The sequence below is a fragment of the Pseudophryne corroboree genome, chromosome 1, assembly GCF_028390025.1.
Source record: "Pseudophryne corroboree isolate aPseCor3 chromosome 1, aPseCor3.hap2, whole genome shotgun sequence".
Classification (NCBI taxonomy): domain Eukaryota; kingdom Metazoa; phylum Chordata; class Amphibia; order Anura; family Myobatrachidae; genus Pseudophryne; species Pseudophryne corroboree.
Genome location: NC_086444.1, coordinates 385,225,535 through 385,241,495, shown reverse-complemented (window position 1 = coordinate 385,241,495; position 15,961 = coordinate 385,225,535). Strand labels below are relative to the sequence as shown.

Below are 15,961 nucleotides of genomic sequence, written 5' to 3'. Positions count from 1 at the left end.
GTCGGGATCCCGGCGCACAGTATACCGGTGCCGGAATCCCGACAGCCGGCACACCGACACTTATTCTCCCTTGTGGGGGTCCATGACCCCCATGGAGGGAGAATAAAATAGCGTGTAGCGCGCCACTGTGCCCGCAGCGTGGCGAGCGCAGCGAGCCCGCAAGGGGCTAATTTGCGCTCGCCACACTGACGGTATGCCGGCGGTCGGGCTCCCGGCGCCGGTATGCTGGTCGCCGGGAGCCCGACCGCCGGCATACCATACTACACCCGTTTTTTAAAGACTGTCTGACTGCCTGCTGAGCTGTACTGGTTGACGGGGAAAATCTGTCTCAGGGGAATAGTGTGTGTGCGTGGGGGGGATCTTCTGTACTAGGGTGCGAGGTACAGGGGTGAGAGATGGAAGGAGTGAGTTACAGGGGTGAGAGATGGCAGATGGGAGTGAGGTGCAGGAGGGAGAAATGGAAGTAGTGAGGTACAGGAGTGAGAGTTGGACGAAGGGAGGAAGATGTGTAAGGGTGACAAATGTAATGAGGCAGTGAAAACTGTGTCCATCCACCTCTTCCCCATATCTGTTTTATTTCTCCTTTCCTTAATGTCTCACATGTCACCCCTGCTCCTCTAATGGGCCCTACACACTTGCCGATGTGTGCGGGCGATATGAACGATCTCCTTCAGTAATGAACGAGAAATCGTTCATATCGCTCAGTGTGTATGCACCAACGATGAACGATGTGTGGCCCCGCAGTCGTTCATCGTTGGTTCTCCGTCGCTTTGCAATGCAAGTCAGTTTGGACCATGATCGATTATCATTCAGATCGATCATCGTCAAAATTGTAAGCATCGATCAGTGTATAGGCCCCTCAACTTCCTTCTTCCCTTACTCCCTACAGAAAGCCAGCACTCTGCTTATTGCTGTCTGGTCTGGCAGTCCAATGGGACTGCCTTGTGTGTCTGTGACTGACAGTAGGACTACCAATTGGAAGTCACTGCCACTCACAGTAAAGCCAGTGTAGTCATGACACTAAGTTGGGTGGCAGATTTTACCTAGGGGGCTGCAGCCCTGCAGCCCATAGGTAAAATCCGCCACTGGCGATGACACAGTGGAAGGAAGGGAGAAAGCTCCTCCCTGACACATGAGAGCAATTGCGCTCTGCTGAGCTGTATGCCTAATCCCTTCAATGTGACAGGGAAGGAGTGTTACCCCGTTCACCTAAGCACAACCAATGATATCCTGACCAGCCTACAGTTGTTAGACATTAACAACACCACCACCAGTATTAACTTCACTACTAACATTACATTTTCTATGTGCTGTACACTGAAGCATAGAAGAGCAATTGAAAAAAAATAATAATGAAAATCATTGCACCAATTAATGTAATAAGGAATGTCTGCTATTCATTGAACACACAGTACATTATAAAAAACACACACATTGCAATTCACAGCTCATCACAACCCCCATTGGAATTCTATTGAGCTAAATGCTCTGGTCTAAAAGAGCGTTAGGAATAAACAATGACTGATTCTAATAAAAATCTCTGCTACAACTATTTTATTACTACATCTCACAAATACCAGACTGCATCATTTGATCAATAGCATGTGGCAAAATCAACTAATATGTAGGACCCTTAAATTCAATTTAATAGGAGTCTCGTTTGTAGCATGCTTACATGCATGAATATACATGGGGAAGAGAGGATTTCCATATCATTGTAGGCCTTCCAGACACTTCCAACTGTGCAAATATTGTAATGAAATCTGGGATATTAATACTGTTAGCAAATCATACTTTAATTGCTTCATCATTGTCAAGCACAGAAAGTCTCGAGAACCGATTTTTATATTTGGCCAATAGATTTATATGACACAGTTTAGATTTGTTCTCACTAGTGATGTGCACCGGACATTTTTCGGGTTTTGTGTTTTGGTTTTGGATTTGGTTCCGTGGCCTTGTTTTGGATTCGGACGCGTTTTGGCAAAACCTCCCTGAAAATTTTTTGTCGGATTCGGGTGTGTTTTGGATTCGGGTGTTTTTTACAAAAAACCCTCAAAAACAGCTTAAATCATAGAATTTGGGCGTCATTTTGATCCCATAGTATTATTAACCTCAATAACCATAATTTCCACTCATTTTCAGTCTATTCTGAACACCTCATACCTCACAATATTATTTTTAGTCCTAAAATTTGCACCGAGGTCTCTGGATGACTAAGCTAAGCGACCCAAGTGGCCGACACAAACACCTGGCCCATCTAGGAGTGGCACTGCAGTGTCAGGCAGGATGGCACTTCACAAAAATAGTCCCCAAACAGCACATGATGCAAAGAAAAAAAGAGGTGCACCAAGGTCGCTGGATGGCTAAGCTAAGCGACACAAGTGGCCGACACAAACACCTGGCCCATCTAGGAGTGGCACTGCAGTGTCAGGCAGGATGGTACTTCAAAAAAATAGTCCCAAAACAGCACATGATGCAAAGAAAAATGAAAGAAAAAAGAGGTGCAAGATGGAATTGTCCTTGGGCCCTCCCACCCACCCTTATGTTGTATAAACAGGACATGCACACTTTAACTAACCCATCATTTCAGCGACAGGGTCTGCCACACAACTGTGACTGAAATGACTGGTTGGTTTGGGCCCCCACCAAAAAAGATCAATCTCTCCTTGCACAAACTGGCTCTACAGAGGCAAGATATCCACCTCATCATCATCGTCCGATTCCTCACCCCTTTCACTGTGTACATCCCCCTCCTCACAGATTATTAATTCGTCCCCACTGGAATCCACCATATCACGTCCCTGTGTACTTTCTGGAGGCAATTGCTGGTGAATGTCTCCACGGAGGAATTGATTATAACTCATTTTGATGAACATCATCTTCTCCACATTTTCTGGAAGTAACCTCGTACGCCGATTGCTGACAAGGTGAGCGGCTGCACTAAACACTCTTTCGGAGTACACACTGGAGGGTGGGCAACTTAGGTAAAATAAAGCCAGTTTCGGCAAGGGCCTCCAAATTGCCTCTTTTTCCTGCCAGTATACGTACGGACTGTCTGACGTGCCTACTTGGATGCAGTCACTCATATAATCCTCCACCATTCTTTCAATGGTGAGAGAATCATATGCAGTGACAGTAGACGACATGTCAGTAATCGTTGGCAGGTCCTTCAGTCCGGACCAGATGTCAGCACTCGCTCCAGACTGCCCTGCATCACCGCCAGCGGGTGGGCTCGGAATTCTTAGCCTTTTCCTCGCACCCCCAGTTGCGGGAGAATGTGAAGAAGGAGCTGTTGACGGGTCACGTTCCGCTTGACTTGACAATTTTCCCACCAGCAGGTCTTTGAACCTCTGCAGACTTGTGTCTGCCGGAAAGAGAGATACAACGTAGGTTTTAAATCTAGGATCGAGCATGGTGGCCAAAATGTAGTGCTCTGATTTCAACAGATTGACCACCTGTGAATCCTGGTCAAGCAAATTAAGGGCTCCATCCACAAGTCCCACATGCCTAGCGGAATCGCTCTGTTTTAGCTCCTCCTTCAATGTCTCCAGCTTCTTCTGCAAAAGCCTGATGAGGGGAATGACCTGACTCAGGCTGGCAGTGTCTGAACTGACTTCACGTGTGGCAAGTTCAAAGGGTTGCAGAACCTTGCACAACGTTGAAATCATTCTCCACTGCGTTTGAGTCAGGTGCATTCCCCCTCCTTTGCCTATATCGTAGGCAGATGTATAGGCTTGAATGGCCTTTTGCTGCTCCTCCATCCTCTGAAGCATATAGAGGGTTGAATTCCACCTCGTTACCACCTCTTGCTTCAGATGATGGCAGGGCAGGTTCAGGACAGTTTGCTGGTGCTCCAGTCTTCGGCACGCGGTGGCTGAATGCCGAAAGTGGCCTGCAATTCTTCGGGCCACCGACAGCATCTCTTGCACGCCCCTGTCGTTTTTTAAATAATTCTGCACCGCCAAATTCAATGTATGTGCAAAACATGGGACGTGCTGGAATTTGCCCAGATATAATGCACGCACAATATTGCTGGCGTTGTCCGATGTCACAAATCCCCAGGAGAGTCCATTTGGGGTAAGCCATTCTGCGATGATGTTCCTCAGTTTCCGTAAGAGGTTGTCAGCTGTGTGCCTCTTCTGGAAAGCCGTGATACAAAGCGTAGCTTGCCTAGGAACGAGTTGGCGTTTGCGAGATGCTGCTACTGGTGCCGCCGCTGCTGTTCTTGCTGTGGGAGGCAATACATCTACCCAGTGGGCTGTCACAGTCATATAGTCCTGAGTCTGCCCTGCTCCACTTGTCCACATGTCCGTGGTTAAGTGGACATTGGGTACAACTGCATTTTGTAGGACACTGGTGACTCTTTTTCTGAGGTCTGTGTACATTTTCGGTATCGCCTGCCTAGAGAAATGGAACCTAGATGGTATTTGGTACCGGGGACACAGTATCTCAATCAAGTCTGTAGTTGCCTGTGAATTAACGGTGGATACCGGAAACACGTTTCTCACCGCCCAGGCTGCCAAGGCCTGAGTTATCTGCTTTGCAGCAGGATGACTGCTGTGATATTTCATCTTCCTCGCAAAGGACTGTTGGACAGTCAATTGCTTACTGGAAGTAGTACAAGTGGTCTTCGACTTCCCCTCTGGGATGACGATCGACTCCCAGCAGCAACAACAGCAGCGCCAGCAGCAGTAGGTGTTACACTCAAGGATGCATCGGAGAAATCCCAGGCAGGAGAGGACTCGTCAGACTTGCCAGTGACATGGCCTGCAGGACTATTGGCTTTCCTGTGTAAGGACAAACCACCTCACCATCAGAATCCTCCTTGTCAATTTCCTCCTCAGCGCCAGCAACACCCATATCCTCATCCTGGTGTACTTCAACAGTGACATCTTCAATTTGACTATCAGGAACTGGACTGCGGGTGCTCCTTCCAGCACTTGCAGGGGGCGTGCAAATGGTGGAAGGCGCCACCTCTTCCCGTGCAGTGTTGGGAAGGTCAGGCATCGCAGCCGACACAATTGGACTCTCCTTGGGGATTTGTGATTTAGAAGAACGCACAGTTCTTTGCTGTGCTTTTGCCAGCTTAAGTCTTTTCATTTTTCTAGCGAGAGGATGAGTGCTTCCATCCTCATGTGAAGCTGAACCACTAGCCATGAACATAGGCCAGGGCCTCAGCCGTTCCTTGCCACTCCGTGTCGTAAATGGCATATTGGCAAGTTTACGCTTCTCCTCAGACGCTTTTAATTTATATTTTTGGGTCATTTTACTGAACTTTTGTGTTTTGGATTTTACATGCTCTCTACTATGACATTGGGCATCGGCCTTGGCAGACGACGTTGATGGCATTTCATTGTCTCGGCCATGACTAGTGGCAGCAGCTTCAGCACGAGGTGGAAGTGGATCTTGATCTTTCCCTATTTTACCCTCCACATTTTTGTTCTACATTTTTTAATGTGTGGAATTATATGCCAGTATCAATAGCAATGGCCTACTACTATATATACTGCGCACAACTGAAATGCACCACAGGTATGGATGGATAGTATACTTGACGACACAGAGGTAGGTAGAGCAGTGGCCTACTGTACCGTACTGCTATATATTATATACTGGTGGTCAGCAAACTGTGCAAAACTTAAATGCACCACAGGTATGGATGGATAGTATACTTGACGACACAGAGGTAGGTAGAGTAGTGGCCTACTGTACCGTACTGCTATATATTATATACTGGTGGTCAGCAAACTGTGCAAAACTGAAATGCACCACAGGTATGGATGGATAGTATACTTGACAACACAGAGGTAGGTAGAGCAGTGGCCTACTGTACCGTACTGCTATATATTATATACTGGTGGTCAGCAAACTGTGCAAAACTGAAATGCACCACAGGTATGGATGGATAGTATACTTGACGACACAGAGGTAGGTAGAGCAGTGGACTACTGTACCGTACTGCTATAAATTATATACTGGTGGTCAGCAAACTGTGCAAAACTGAAATGCACCACAGGTATGGATGGATAGTATACTTGACGACACAGGTAGGTAGAGCAGTGGCCTACTGTACCGTACTGCTATATATTATATACTGGTGGTCAGCAAACTGTGCAAAAATGAAATGCACCACAGGTATGGATAGATAGTATACTTGACGACACAGAGGTAGGTAGAGCAGTGGCCTACTGTACCGTACTGCTATATATTATATACTGGTGGTCAGCAAACTGTGCAAAACTGAAATGCACCACAGGTATGGATGGATAGTATACTTGACGACACAGAGGTAGGTAGAGCAGTGGCCTTCTGTACCGTACTCCTATATATTATATACTGGTGGTCAGCAAAATTATGCACTGTACTCCTACTATATACTACAATGCAGCACAGATATGGAGCGTTTTTCAGGCAGAGAACGTATACTGGTGGTCACTGGTCAGCAAAACTCTGCACTGTACTCCTCCTATATATTACTGCTGGTCCCCAGTCCCCACAATAAAGCAGTGTGAGCACAGATATATGCAGCACACTGAGCACAGATATGGAGCATTTTTCAGGCAGACAACGTATACTGGTGGTCACTGGTCAGCAAAACTCTGCACTGTACTACTCCTATATAATACTGCTGGTCCCCAGTCCCCACAATAAAGCAGTGTGAGCACAGATATATGCAGCACACTGAGCACAGATATGGAGCGTTTTTCAGGCAGACAACGTATACTGGTGGTCACTGGTCAGCAAAACTCTGCACTGTACTCCTCCTATATATACTGCTGGTCCCCAGTCCCCACAATAAAGCAGTGCGAGCACAGATATATGCAGCACACTGAGCACAGATATGGAGCGTTTTTCAGGCAGACAACGTATAATACTGGTGGTCACTGGTCAGCAAAACTCTGCACTGTACTCCTCCTATAATACTGCTGGTCCCCAGAATAAAGATATGGAGCCCCCTGAAACAAAGCGAGAGGACGCCGGCCACGTCCTCTCACTATCATTTCCAATGCACGAGTGAAAAATGGCAGCGACGCGCGGCAGCTTATATAGAATCCGAATCTAGCGAGAATCCGACAGCGGGATGATGACGTTCGGGCGCGCTCGGGTTAACCGAGCCATACGGGAGAATCCGAGTATGCCTCGGACCCGTGTAAAATGGGTGAAGTTCGGGGGGGTTTGGTTTCCGAGGAACCGAACCCGCTCATCTCTAGTTCTCACCCGCCATGTTTTGCAAAGAGTGATAGTCAGGCAAGTCAGACCATGTTGCTTGATCATAGTGTGCTTGCTGCAGATCTGATGGTGCCGAGTTCGCCATACGCCCATTCTCACCTCTCAGCAACACGCCCCTGGCACGCCCATTACACCGCCCAAGGATGCCCATTGCTTTACCTGGCCATCTCTGATACCAGCAACTCTGTACGCAACAGCGCCTATGTGCATCCAGTCAGGGTAATGCATGCACCAGAATTGTGCATGCGCAGCAGCAAATAATCACTCAACTGCGCAAACACTGGCTGCAATTAACGTCCACCCCTGTATCAGGAACTTACTGAAGCAGAAAGAGAACATACAGTAAGAATCTATCCAACACTAGATTTTCATGAAACAGTAAATTTAGATATAATACTTGAGATACTGTATAGTCTAAAGAATGAATTTTCTTGGTATTATTTATATCTAAAATACAATGTAAACCAATGAAACTAATGTATTACATTCTCATACCTCTACTAGGGTATTTCCTAGTCAGCCAATCAATCTGCTCAATGTCAAACAACCTGCAATCTACCTGAAAACAGCAACTGCACATCTGCACCAGTAACATTGCTCACTCCGGGGCCGGGAGAGATGGCCAACATACCACCCTCTATATTTATGTTGTTATGTCCTATAAGGGAGCAAGATTCCCTAATGTTCCTGTGATTTACTGAACTAACCGGTGACTCTATCAATTGTGATTCACTTACCTTTGACGGGTAGTGTGCAATTTAAGCATACACAAAGGATGGACTGTCGTGATGATTTATGAAGCGCTCTCTGTATACAAGGATCAGACTGTGGGGTATTTTGACGTCACAGTTGCATTAAGCTTCACTAACACCTTATGTTTTCTGTGGCTAGACTAAAAGGGGCTAATTTAGAGCCGATCGCTGCTACAAAAGCGATCGCACTCAGGTGCCCTTTACACAGTATGCACGCACGGCAGGTGCACTGCGCATGTGCAGCCAGTGAGATGCGAAAGCATCTCACTGTTGCGATCGCCTCTGCCTGACTGATAAGCAATGGCGGTCGCGGGGCAGGAGGAGTCGTGCCAACGGTGTTAGAACGCCGTTGGTGGGTCGTGGCCTGGACAACGCAGGCGTGTCTGGACCATTGCAGGGGCGGGCTGCGGCGGCTGCATAACGTCACATGAAGCCCCTGCAACCTAGAATGTGGCGGGTAGCTGCCTGCAAGCGCAGCTAGGCCACGCAAGCAGGGAGCTATTTGGCGGGTTCGAAAGCATCTGCCCCATTGTACTGCAAAGGGCTAGGGTGTTTTTTATACAGGGACGTTAATATTTTTGGGGTCAGGAAACATCTTTGTTTCCCTCTGTGTGGATAAACTGTCACGCTGGGAGAACCGTTTACTCTGGATCAACACAATAAGAATCTATAAAGCATTGTGCTTGATGGACCTGTGTTCTTTTCAACCAAACTATGCAAATATGTAATATTGTGAAACATGGAAAGTATTACAGTAAAACTAAAACCTTCAATGACACTTACCTAAATTTGAAGAAGCTCTTCCCTCTGCTGCCCGATCTTTGAGACTTTCTGCAATGCATAGCTGCTGTTCATGGTACTGTTTTGCCCTCTCCAAATCTTGCATACATCGTGCAGCATGCCCTAAGCCTGCATAGGCTCGCATCTCAATAGACTTTTCTGATAATTCCTGTGCAAGTTCTAATACATGGTTGTGGTAAGACATCGCCTTGTCAAAGTTCCTTCTGTAATGATAGGCACTGCCAAGGTTACTGTATGCCCGGGCTTCTTCACGCTTGTTTCCAAGATCCTTTGCAATCTTTAAATGTTGTTCATGGCAATGAACAGCATTTTCAAAGTCCCCCATTGCAATGTAGACGGCTCCCATATTCCCCAGTTCTCGTGCTTCAGACAGTTCATCTTTGGATTGTTTAGCCAGGAGAACACACTGCTTGTGGCTTGCCAGTGCGTTGGGGTAGTCACCAATTGCAGTGTAGACATGGCCCAAACTGCTTAAGGCAGATGATGCTGCCTGTGGAAATAAAAGAGCGCATTTTAATAAATGTATTACAATGCAATACAAAAAATTTACCTATAAGGTGCTCATTCAAATAAAAAAAACACAGTGTAACAAATCAATACATATAGCACAGTATGTAACATATGTATAATAATAATAATAATAATAATAATAATAATAATACTAATAATAATTTTATTTATATAGCGCTTTTTCTCCAATAGGACTCAAGGCGCTTAACAGGTACATAGCATAATATAGTCCAGAAACAATGAAGTACATAAAGGCTTTTCATAAAATAGAAAGTCTTGAGTCTATTTTTGAAGGATTCTATAGTTGGGGCCTCTCACACTGTGCAAGATGCTGTATCCTTATATATCTTCCTGTATTGACTGTAACTGTGGTCAACCAATCAACTTCCAGCCAACAACGCTGAACATAGGGCCTAATGCAGCATGGATCGCTATTGTGAGAAATTACAAATGTATCAATTATCGGACAACTGCTTATGCGTAGCGTTTGCACTGTGCACGCGTGAGGGGTAATAGCAATAGAAAATGCGTACAGATGGTAATCGCAATGTAGCCACTGTTTGACTGATAGTAAGCCGGCATTTCTGGGCAGAAACCTGGCGTTTTCTGGGTGTGTCAGGAAAAACAGGCACACCCAGGCGTTTTTGGGAAGGGTCTCTGACATCAGCGCAGCCCACTTCCAGACTGTCTCAGTCGCAGACTAGTTGCAGCCTCAGACCTAATAACATTTGCTCAGACAGCAAAATTTCTTTGATGTTCCGCGAATTGCGTATGCATCTGCGAGTGGATAGCGATTTGCGATGCATGTGCAATTTTGCACGGGGCGTTTTTTCTTCCTGTCGGGGTGGCGCCTTTCTACTGGCAGACAACTGCAATTTCTCACAATAGGGATCCATAGTCCTTAATGTTTGAATTTCTTTATATAGTAACACTGGAGAATCAGGGGAGATGACGAGCCCCTGGGAGATGGTCACTCCAGATGACCTGGCTACCTATCTCAGTTCTATTACTCACAGGTGGCGTGCTTGAGCATTATATCCTCCATGAATCCAAAGTCTCCAACTGCGCTTACCTCAGTGTTAAACAAATAGATACGGTGTGTGTGTTTTTTTATACATATGAGCAGTAAGATGTATTATGATACAGCAAATTATATAGCTAATAAAAAAGCTGCCTTTTCATATTTTACACATTTCCTGAAATTAAGCTTTATTGTCATTAAACACTACTGAAACATGCCACACACTGCTCAACGCACAGGAAATTTCATCCATTATAGCTGCCATCCTAAAATTGCAGTTTGCCTCATGTTAGGATATATAGTAATACATTGGATGACTTCCCTGTTCAGTAAGGAATTTAATCTGTAAGTTACTGCGAAATATGGCCATAAAAAAGATGAATTCTAGAATGAGAAGATGTCTGCTATGACGGCTTGCAGAGAAGATGATCACTCATGAGCTTGATTATTATTATTATTAATACAAGTATAATATTTCTTTCAGAAATATGTTTTATAACACTCCAAATCCATGGCCCTGTGAAGAGCTTATCTTGCCTTTTTCATGGTGAACAATAAAAATTAAACACTTAAATTAAACTGTAGTAGTTGAAATTATGCATTTTATGTAGAAGCAATGAAGATGTCTCAAGAAAATGTAAGAGAAATTATTTTTTCACATAATGTTTTAAATAAATGAAATGAAAGCTGAATGTGATATACTCTGCTGGACATAAGTGATATATACATCAGATGATAACTAGCCATAACTTGCTATCAAGTATCAAATATTTTATATATATATATATATATATATATATTTTACATTTATTAACAGTTTCTTATATAACGCAGCAAATTCCGTTGCGCTTTACAACTGGACACAATTAGAAGACAAAGTTTTCTGTATAACTATATAAAATTATTAGAAAAAAAACAATCCTATCTCACACGTACATTCTTTAAGGAGACAAAGACAGAATAGCATTGGATAGAATTTAATATGACAAACGTTCCAGTTCCCACTGGGTAAAAGTGGTGATAAATTTACATACATAAATACAAATACAATATAAAACACAGATAAACTATGTTAATGGACTTTTTCATAATCTGCATACTGGCCAAGGGCTAGAAAGTTTGGACAAATTCCTCTGGGACATATCTGGAAGAAGGGTGTTGGTATGATAGTCAATAACACAATGATTTTTGCATAGGCGTGCGCAGCACATATTATTAGGGGGTGCACCGTCGGAGGGGTGTGTCTAGCACCGCCTTTTGGGCATGTCTAGCACCATCTATTGACATCAACGCAATATCAAATATCCACCCTTGTGCCAATCCTAATTAAGCAGATACATTGTCAGATGTTGTGGTGTGCACCAAACAAACACCCCTGATGGCACTCACTGCAATTACACTGCTCCTCCTCAGCCTGGTCTGGCTCCCCCTCTCTTTCCCCTGCAAGCTGCAGCAGCTTATTTACCAGTCAGTCATTCACTGACACTGACAGTCGCAGACTAGTACTGCTGCTGCTGGAAAAATGAGTGACATATCAATACTGCTGCCGGCCGCCTGCCAGTATTGAATTTGTCTCCCTAAGAAGGAACGCTGGCTGCATGCTGCTCCTCATCAGTGTCTGGCATTGGCATAGCATAGAAGGAGAGAGGTGGGCATGTGGCGGGTGTGATGGGTGGGCGGTGGCATCCTTGATTAACCCAGGTGTCCGGTCAGTAATGCAGTCCTCACAGGGTGCAGCACAGAGTGGACCGTAATCAGCCTGCTCAGTGATCGTTGTATTAGGCATGTGAGATCGGGGGTGCCAGACATTAGGGGGTGCCTGTGCGCACCAGGCACCCTCCCCTGCGCACACCTATGGATTTTTGGCCTGTTTAAAACTCTGGAGCATAGCAGAGATATGGCATTAATTCCACTAAACACAGAATGATTTATGTGAAAATACATATGAAACATTATTTCCTTTTATGGATCCCTATTAGGGCTACATCATCTCAATAAATTGCTTAAAAGACACAGAGGTTACTTATTTATTCTACTTACCCAGATGCTAATAGTATTGTTTTGATTCATTATGTTTCCAATAAGGATTATACCCTGAACTTAGAGTGACCCAAACAGTTCCTTCTGGTCAAATTACTTTTCACCAGGTTTTTAGGGTCTTTTGAATGCTTAACTGGGCAATAAAATGGTTGACTTAATCCTCTGAGTAACAGGGTTTCTCTTTGTAAACAAGGTGATAGACTGCAGGCCTCTAAAGTAGTTCTGTTTCCATCATCAAAATACATTTAAACCTTGTTTGTTTAAGCACAGTGTTTTGCTGGCCAAAATGTTACTAAAACGCTTCTGCTTTTAGGATAGCTCATGATAAAATGAACATAATATTTACGTAATGATACCAATAATCATGGCGAATAATTTGACATGACCACACATTTCCCAGTCTGTGGCTTTTCAATGGCCTCCATTCTCCTTCTCACATCATATCACAAATAGAACTGTTGGCAATAAATAATCACACAAGTCTACAAGTAACTGCAATGGCATGACTTCCAATCAGTGCCATTGTCGTAACTATAATGAGCGCAGGGTGTGCAGTGCACTCGGGACCCTGAATCAGGGGCGGTCCACTCCCTGCACCCATATAATTATATGTACCTTTCCAGAGTCCCACATCGCCCGGCTCTGTGGACAAAAATCACCGGGAAAATAGTGCCGTGGCCACTTTCCTGGAGATCTGTGCATGTGCAGTAGAAAATTATCCGGGAACACAGGTTGGGCACCATGTTCCTGGAGACTTGCATATGCGCAGTAAACTATGGCATAATTCCAGAGTCTACTGCACTGCCAGAGAGTAGGGGGCATTTACGGCCAACACACGGGCCCTAGCCTCTCTTAAAACGCCCCCATTACAATGTATATTTACTGATCACACTGAAGGTCACTGATCTGCCCTTCATTGGCAGAAGACTCTGGCTTTCTGTATCACTGTGTTAATTATCAGGCAGTAGTCCCGTGCATGGACTGTCAGTTACACAGTGACACACAGTGAAATTGAAATTCCAAATAGAGCTCCACTGCATGTGTCATGATCCTGACTTTATTTCTCATACTTGGTGACTTACCTCTGCCATCTGTCCTGGATCCTGCATCTTTTATGCTCACTGGGATAAACAGCTTGCCAGTACCATGAGTTTCCTGAGTGCTGAGTTCTCTGCCTGGAAGGTAAGAGTTATCGAGCTCCACCTGTGGTGATTAACCTTCTGTGTGAATACTGAATTCAGCAAGTCTCTCTATGCTGTGCCTACACAGCAATTATTGTTGTCATTATACTATATGCTGCTCTGACTCCAGTGGTCACCAGATACATTCTCCACTGTGCTCAGCTCTCTGGTGTTTGGGCCTAAAAGCCAGCATCCTCTGCTCATTTTAAGTGTTTAGGCTTCAGTGTTTTTCCAGCCTGCTAGGCCTCACTACACATCCCAGTCTAACCTGGAGTACTGACATGACAGGGTCTGGTCACCTGACCTGGAGCTATCCAATCCTGTGCCAGCCTGAGACTTTCTGAATCACCTGACTCTGTTCACCAATCACCAAGGACCAGAAAGTATAAGTAAAGAGACTTATGTTACAGAAGCGGCCAGCTCCTTGTGTCACACAGCTCTGTGTGAGTGTAGTAGCTGAGCTCCCTAAGAGGTAACACTTTTACCTTGGTTCCTGTAAAACTCTGCTCTTTTGCTACCCAGTCTGGATTACAGTTGTGTTGCCAGTTATATCCAGTATCAGTCTCGTCTTAAAGACACAGCCGCAGTATTCTTCAGTCTCGTCTTAAAGACACAGCCGCAGTATTCTTCAGTCTCGTTTTAAAGACATTTTAAAGACACAGCACCAGTCTTCAGTTCATCTTCAGCCTCATATTAAAGTCGCAGCCACAGTCATTGTTCTACATACAGTTGCGTTTCCAGTTATATCCGGTACCAGCCCGGGTTACAATTGCGTTCCCGTTATACCAGTACCCAGCCCGGTTCACAGTGCGGTTTTCAGTCTCACCGGTAACCAGCCCGGTTCTCCGTCTCGCCGGTAACCAGCTCGGTTCCAGTCTCACCGGTAACCAGTCCGGTTCAACGTCTTCAGCTCTCCTCCCAGTTCTGCGTAACTCCAGAGAACCTATTTCATAGTAACCTTGAGTACACAAACACCTGCTCCTGTGACAGTATATCCAGTTCGTTCTCACCAATACATTCACCATCCCGCTATCAACACCAAGTCCCTGGTGATCCAGTGGTCAGGATATGGCTCCCGTTGCCGAGGCTGGGTTCAAATCCCGGTCAGGGATTGCTCCTTGAGCTCTTCATCTCACTGATTCCCACAGACCAGCCAATATACACACAGTGCTCCAGTTACCCGCACGGACATGACATACACACCGGGTTCACAAAACTACAGTCATGACAGCATGTGCCCTGGTGCCTACCTATGTTTAGAGGGGCATGATAATGTATTGCCATGCCTGCCGTGCTTACCCTCAATGTGGTGTCCCTTAGCAGCTACAAGAGCTGCGCTAATAATACCCCGAGATCACAGGGTTCTGAATACTTTGTCCGGCAGTGGCCAATCCGATAAAGTTGAGAAATCCCCAGCAAGCAAGATACATAGGGGAAGATGACAAGGTTAATGGGCATTTTCTGAATGAGCAAGGGGTAAAGAATGAATACTAGATGGTGATCTGATCCTTATAAGCATAATAAAGATGGGCAGAATGCAGCTCTGAAACTAGAAACAGCTGTATTCCTCCATTTCTGTGCTAAAAAAACTAATTATATGTTTGTTCCTCACAAAAACCTTTTTATTCAGATTAGCAAGTAAAGATTTTGCAGGAAATGTACAACACCAAATAAAAACAATATATAAGAAAAAAGCGTGTACATCAGAATACCTTTACTACTCTGCCATGTTCTTTTGGTATTAAATGTATAGCTACTACTCGTATGACAGCTATAATTTCCATTTAGAATTCTATCCAGAAGCATAATGGAACAATAAAGTGCCCAATATTGTTCTCTTGTATATATTTCCCCTTTGAAGAATAAACAAGATGCCAAGAAGACACATGGTTAAGTCCTTAGTAGTTAGTGGATGCAATAAATTAAAGCACAAAAACTAGTCACAATCTTCATGTATAAATCTGAGTGCGTTTTTTTTTGGGAAAGTAAGAGATTAATAAACAAACAATCTTTCTTTTTCAAGAAGGAGCAGTAACAGATTAGCTATAAAAAACAATTTATAGCTAATTAGACACGGAAGCTGGCAAGATACACTACCTTTACCAGCTTCTGAAATTGAAAAACTACACTAGGTTTCCCTGAGGCAATTTAATTACAGCATAAAAGCTGACAAATTGTAATGACTTACAGCGCTGTAAAATCAATATTATTTTTGCTTATTTTGGGGTAAAGTGATAGGCTTCTATTTAAATTAAATTATGGCTGAATAATTTCCAACCTAGCTGAGAGGCTCACAAATACCTTTCCATTTACAAATGGGAAATATCGGGGTAGGTTTTTGGATTTTCAATTTAATTTCACACTTTTCTGACCTACAGAGACCCAGACATATTTACAAATGTCCTCTCATATGGTAAAGTGTGCTA

General features: G+C 44.4%; 1 protein-coding gene across 4 annotated transcripts in view; it reads right to left on the bottom strand.

Annotated features, from left to right (window-relative positions):
* TTC28 (tetratricopeptide repeat domain 28) overlaps window positions 1–15,961 on the bottom strand; it is a 935,607-nt gene that overhangs the window by 309,000 nt on the left and 610,646 nt on the right. For all 4 annotated transcript variants that reach the window (XM_063913174.1, XM_063913173.1, XM_063913175.1 and 1 more), the window contains one exon: window positions 8,766–9,273. In XM_063913174.1, the coding sequence (XP_063769244.1) occupies window positions 8,766–9,273 (508 nt within the window). The remainder of the gene's footprint in view (window positions 1–8,765; window positions 9,274–15,961) is intronic.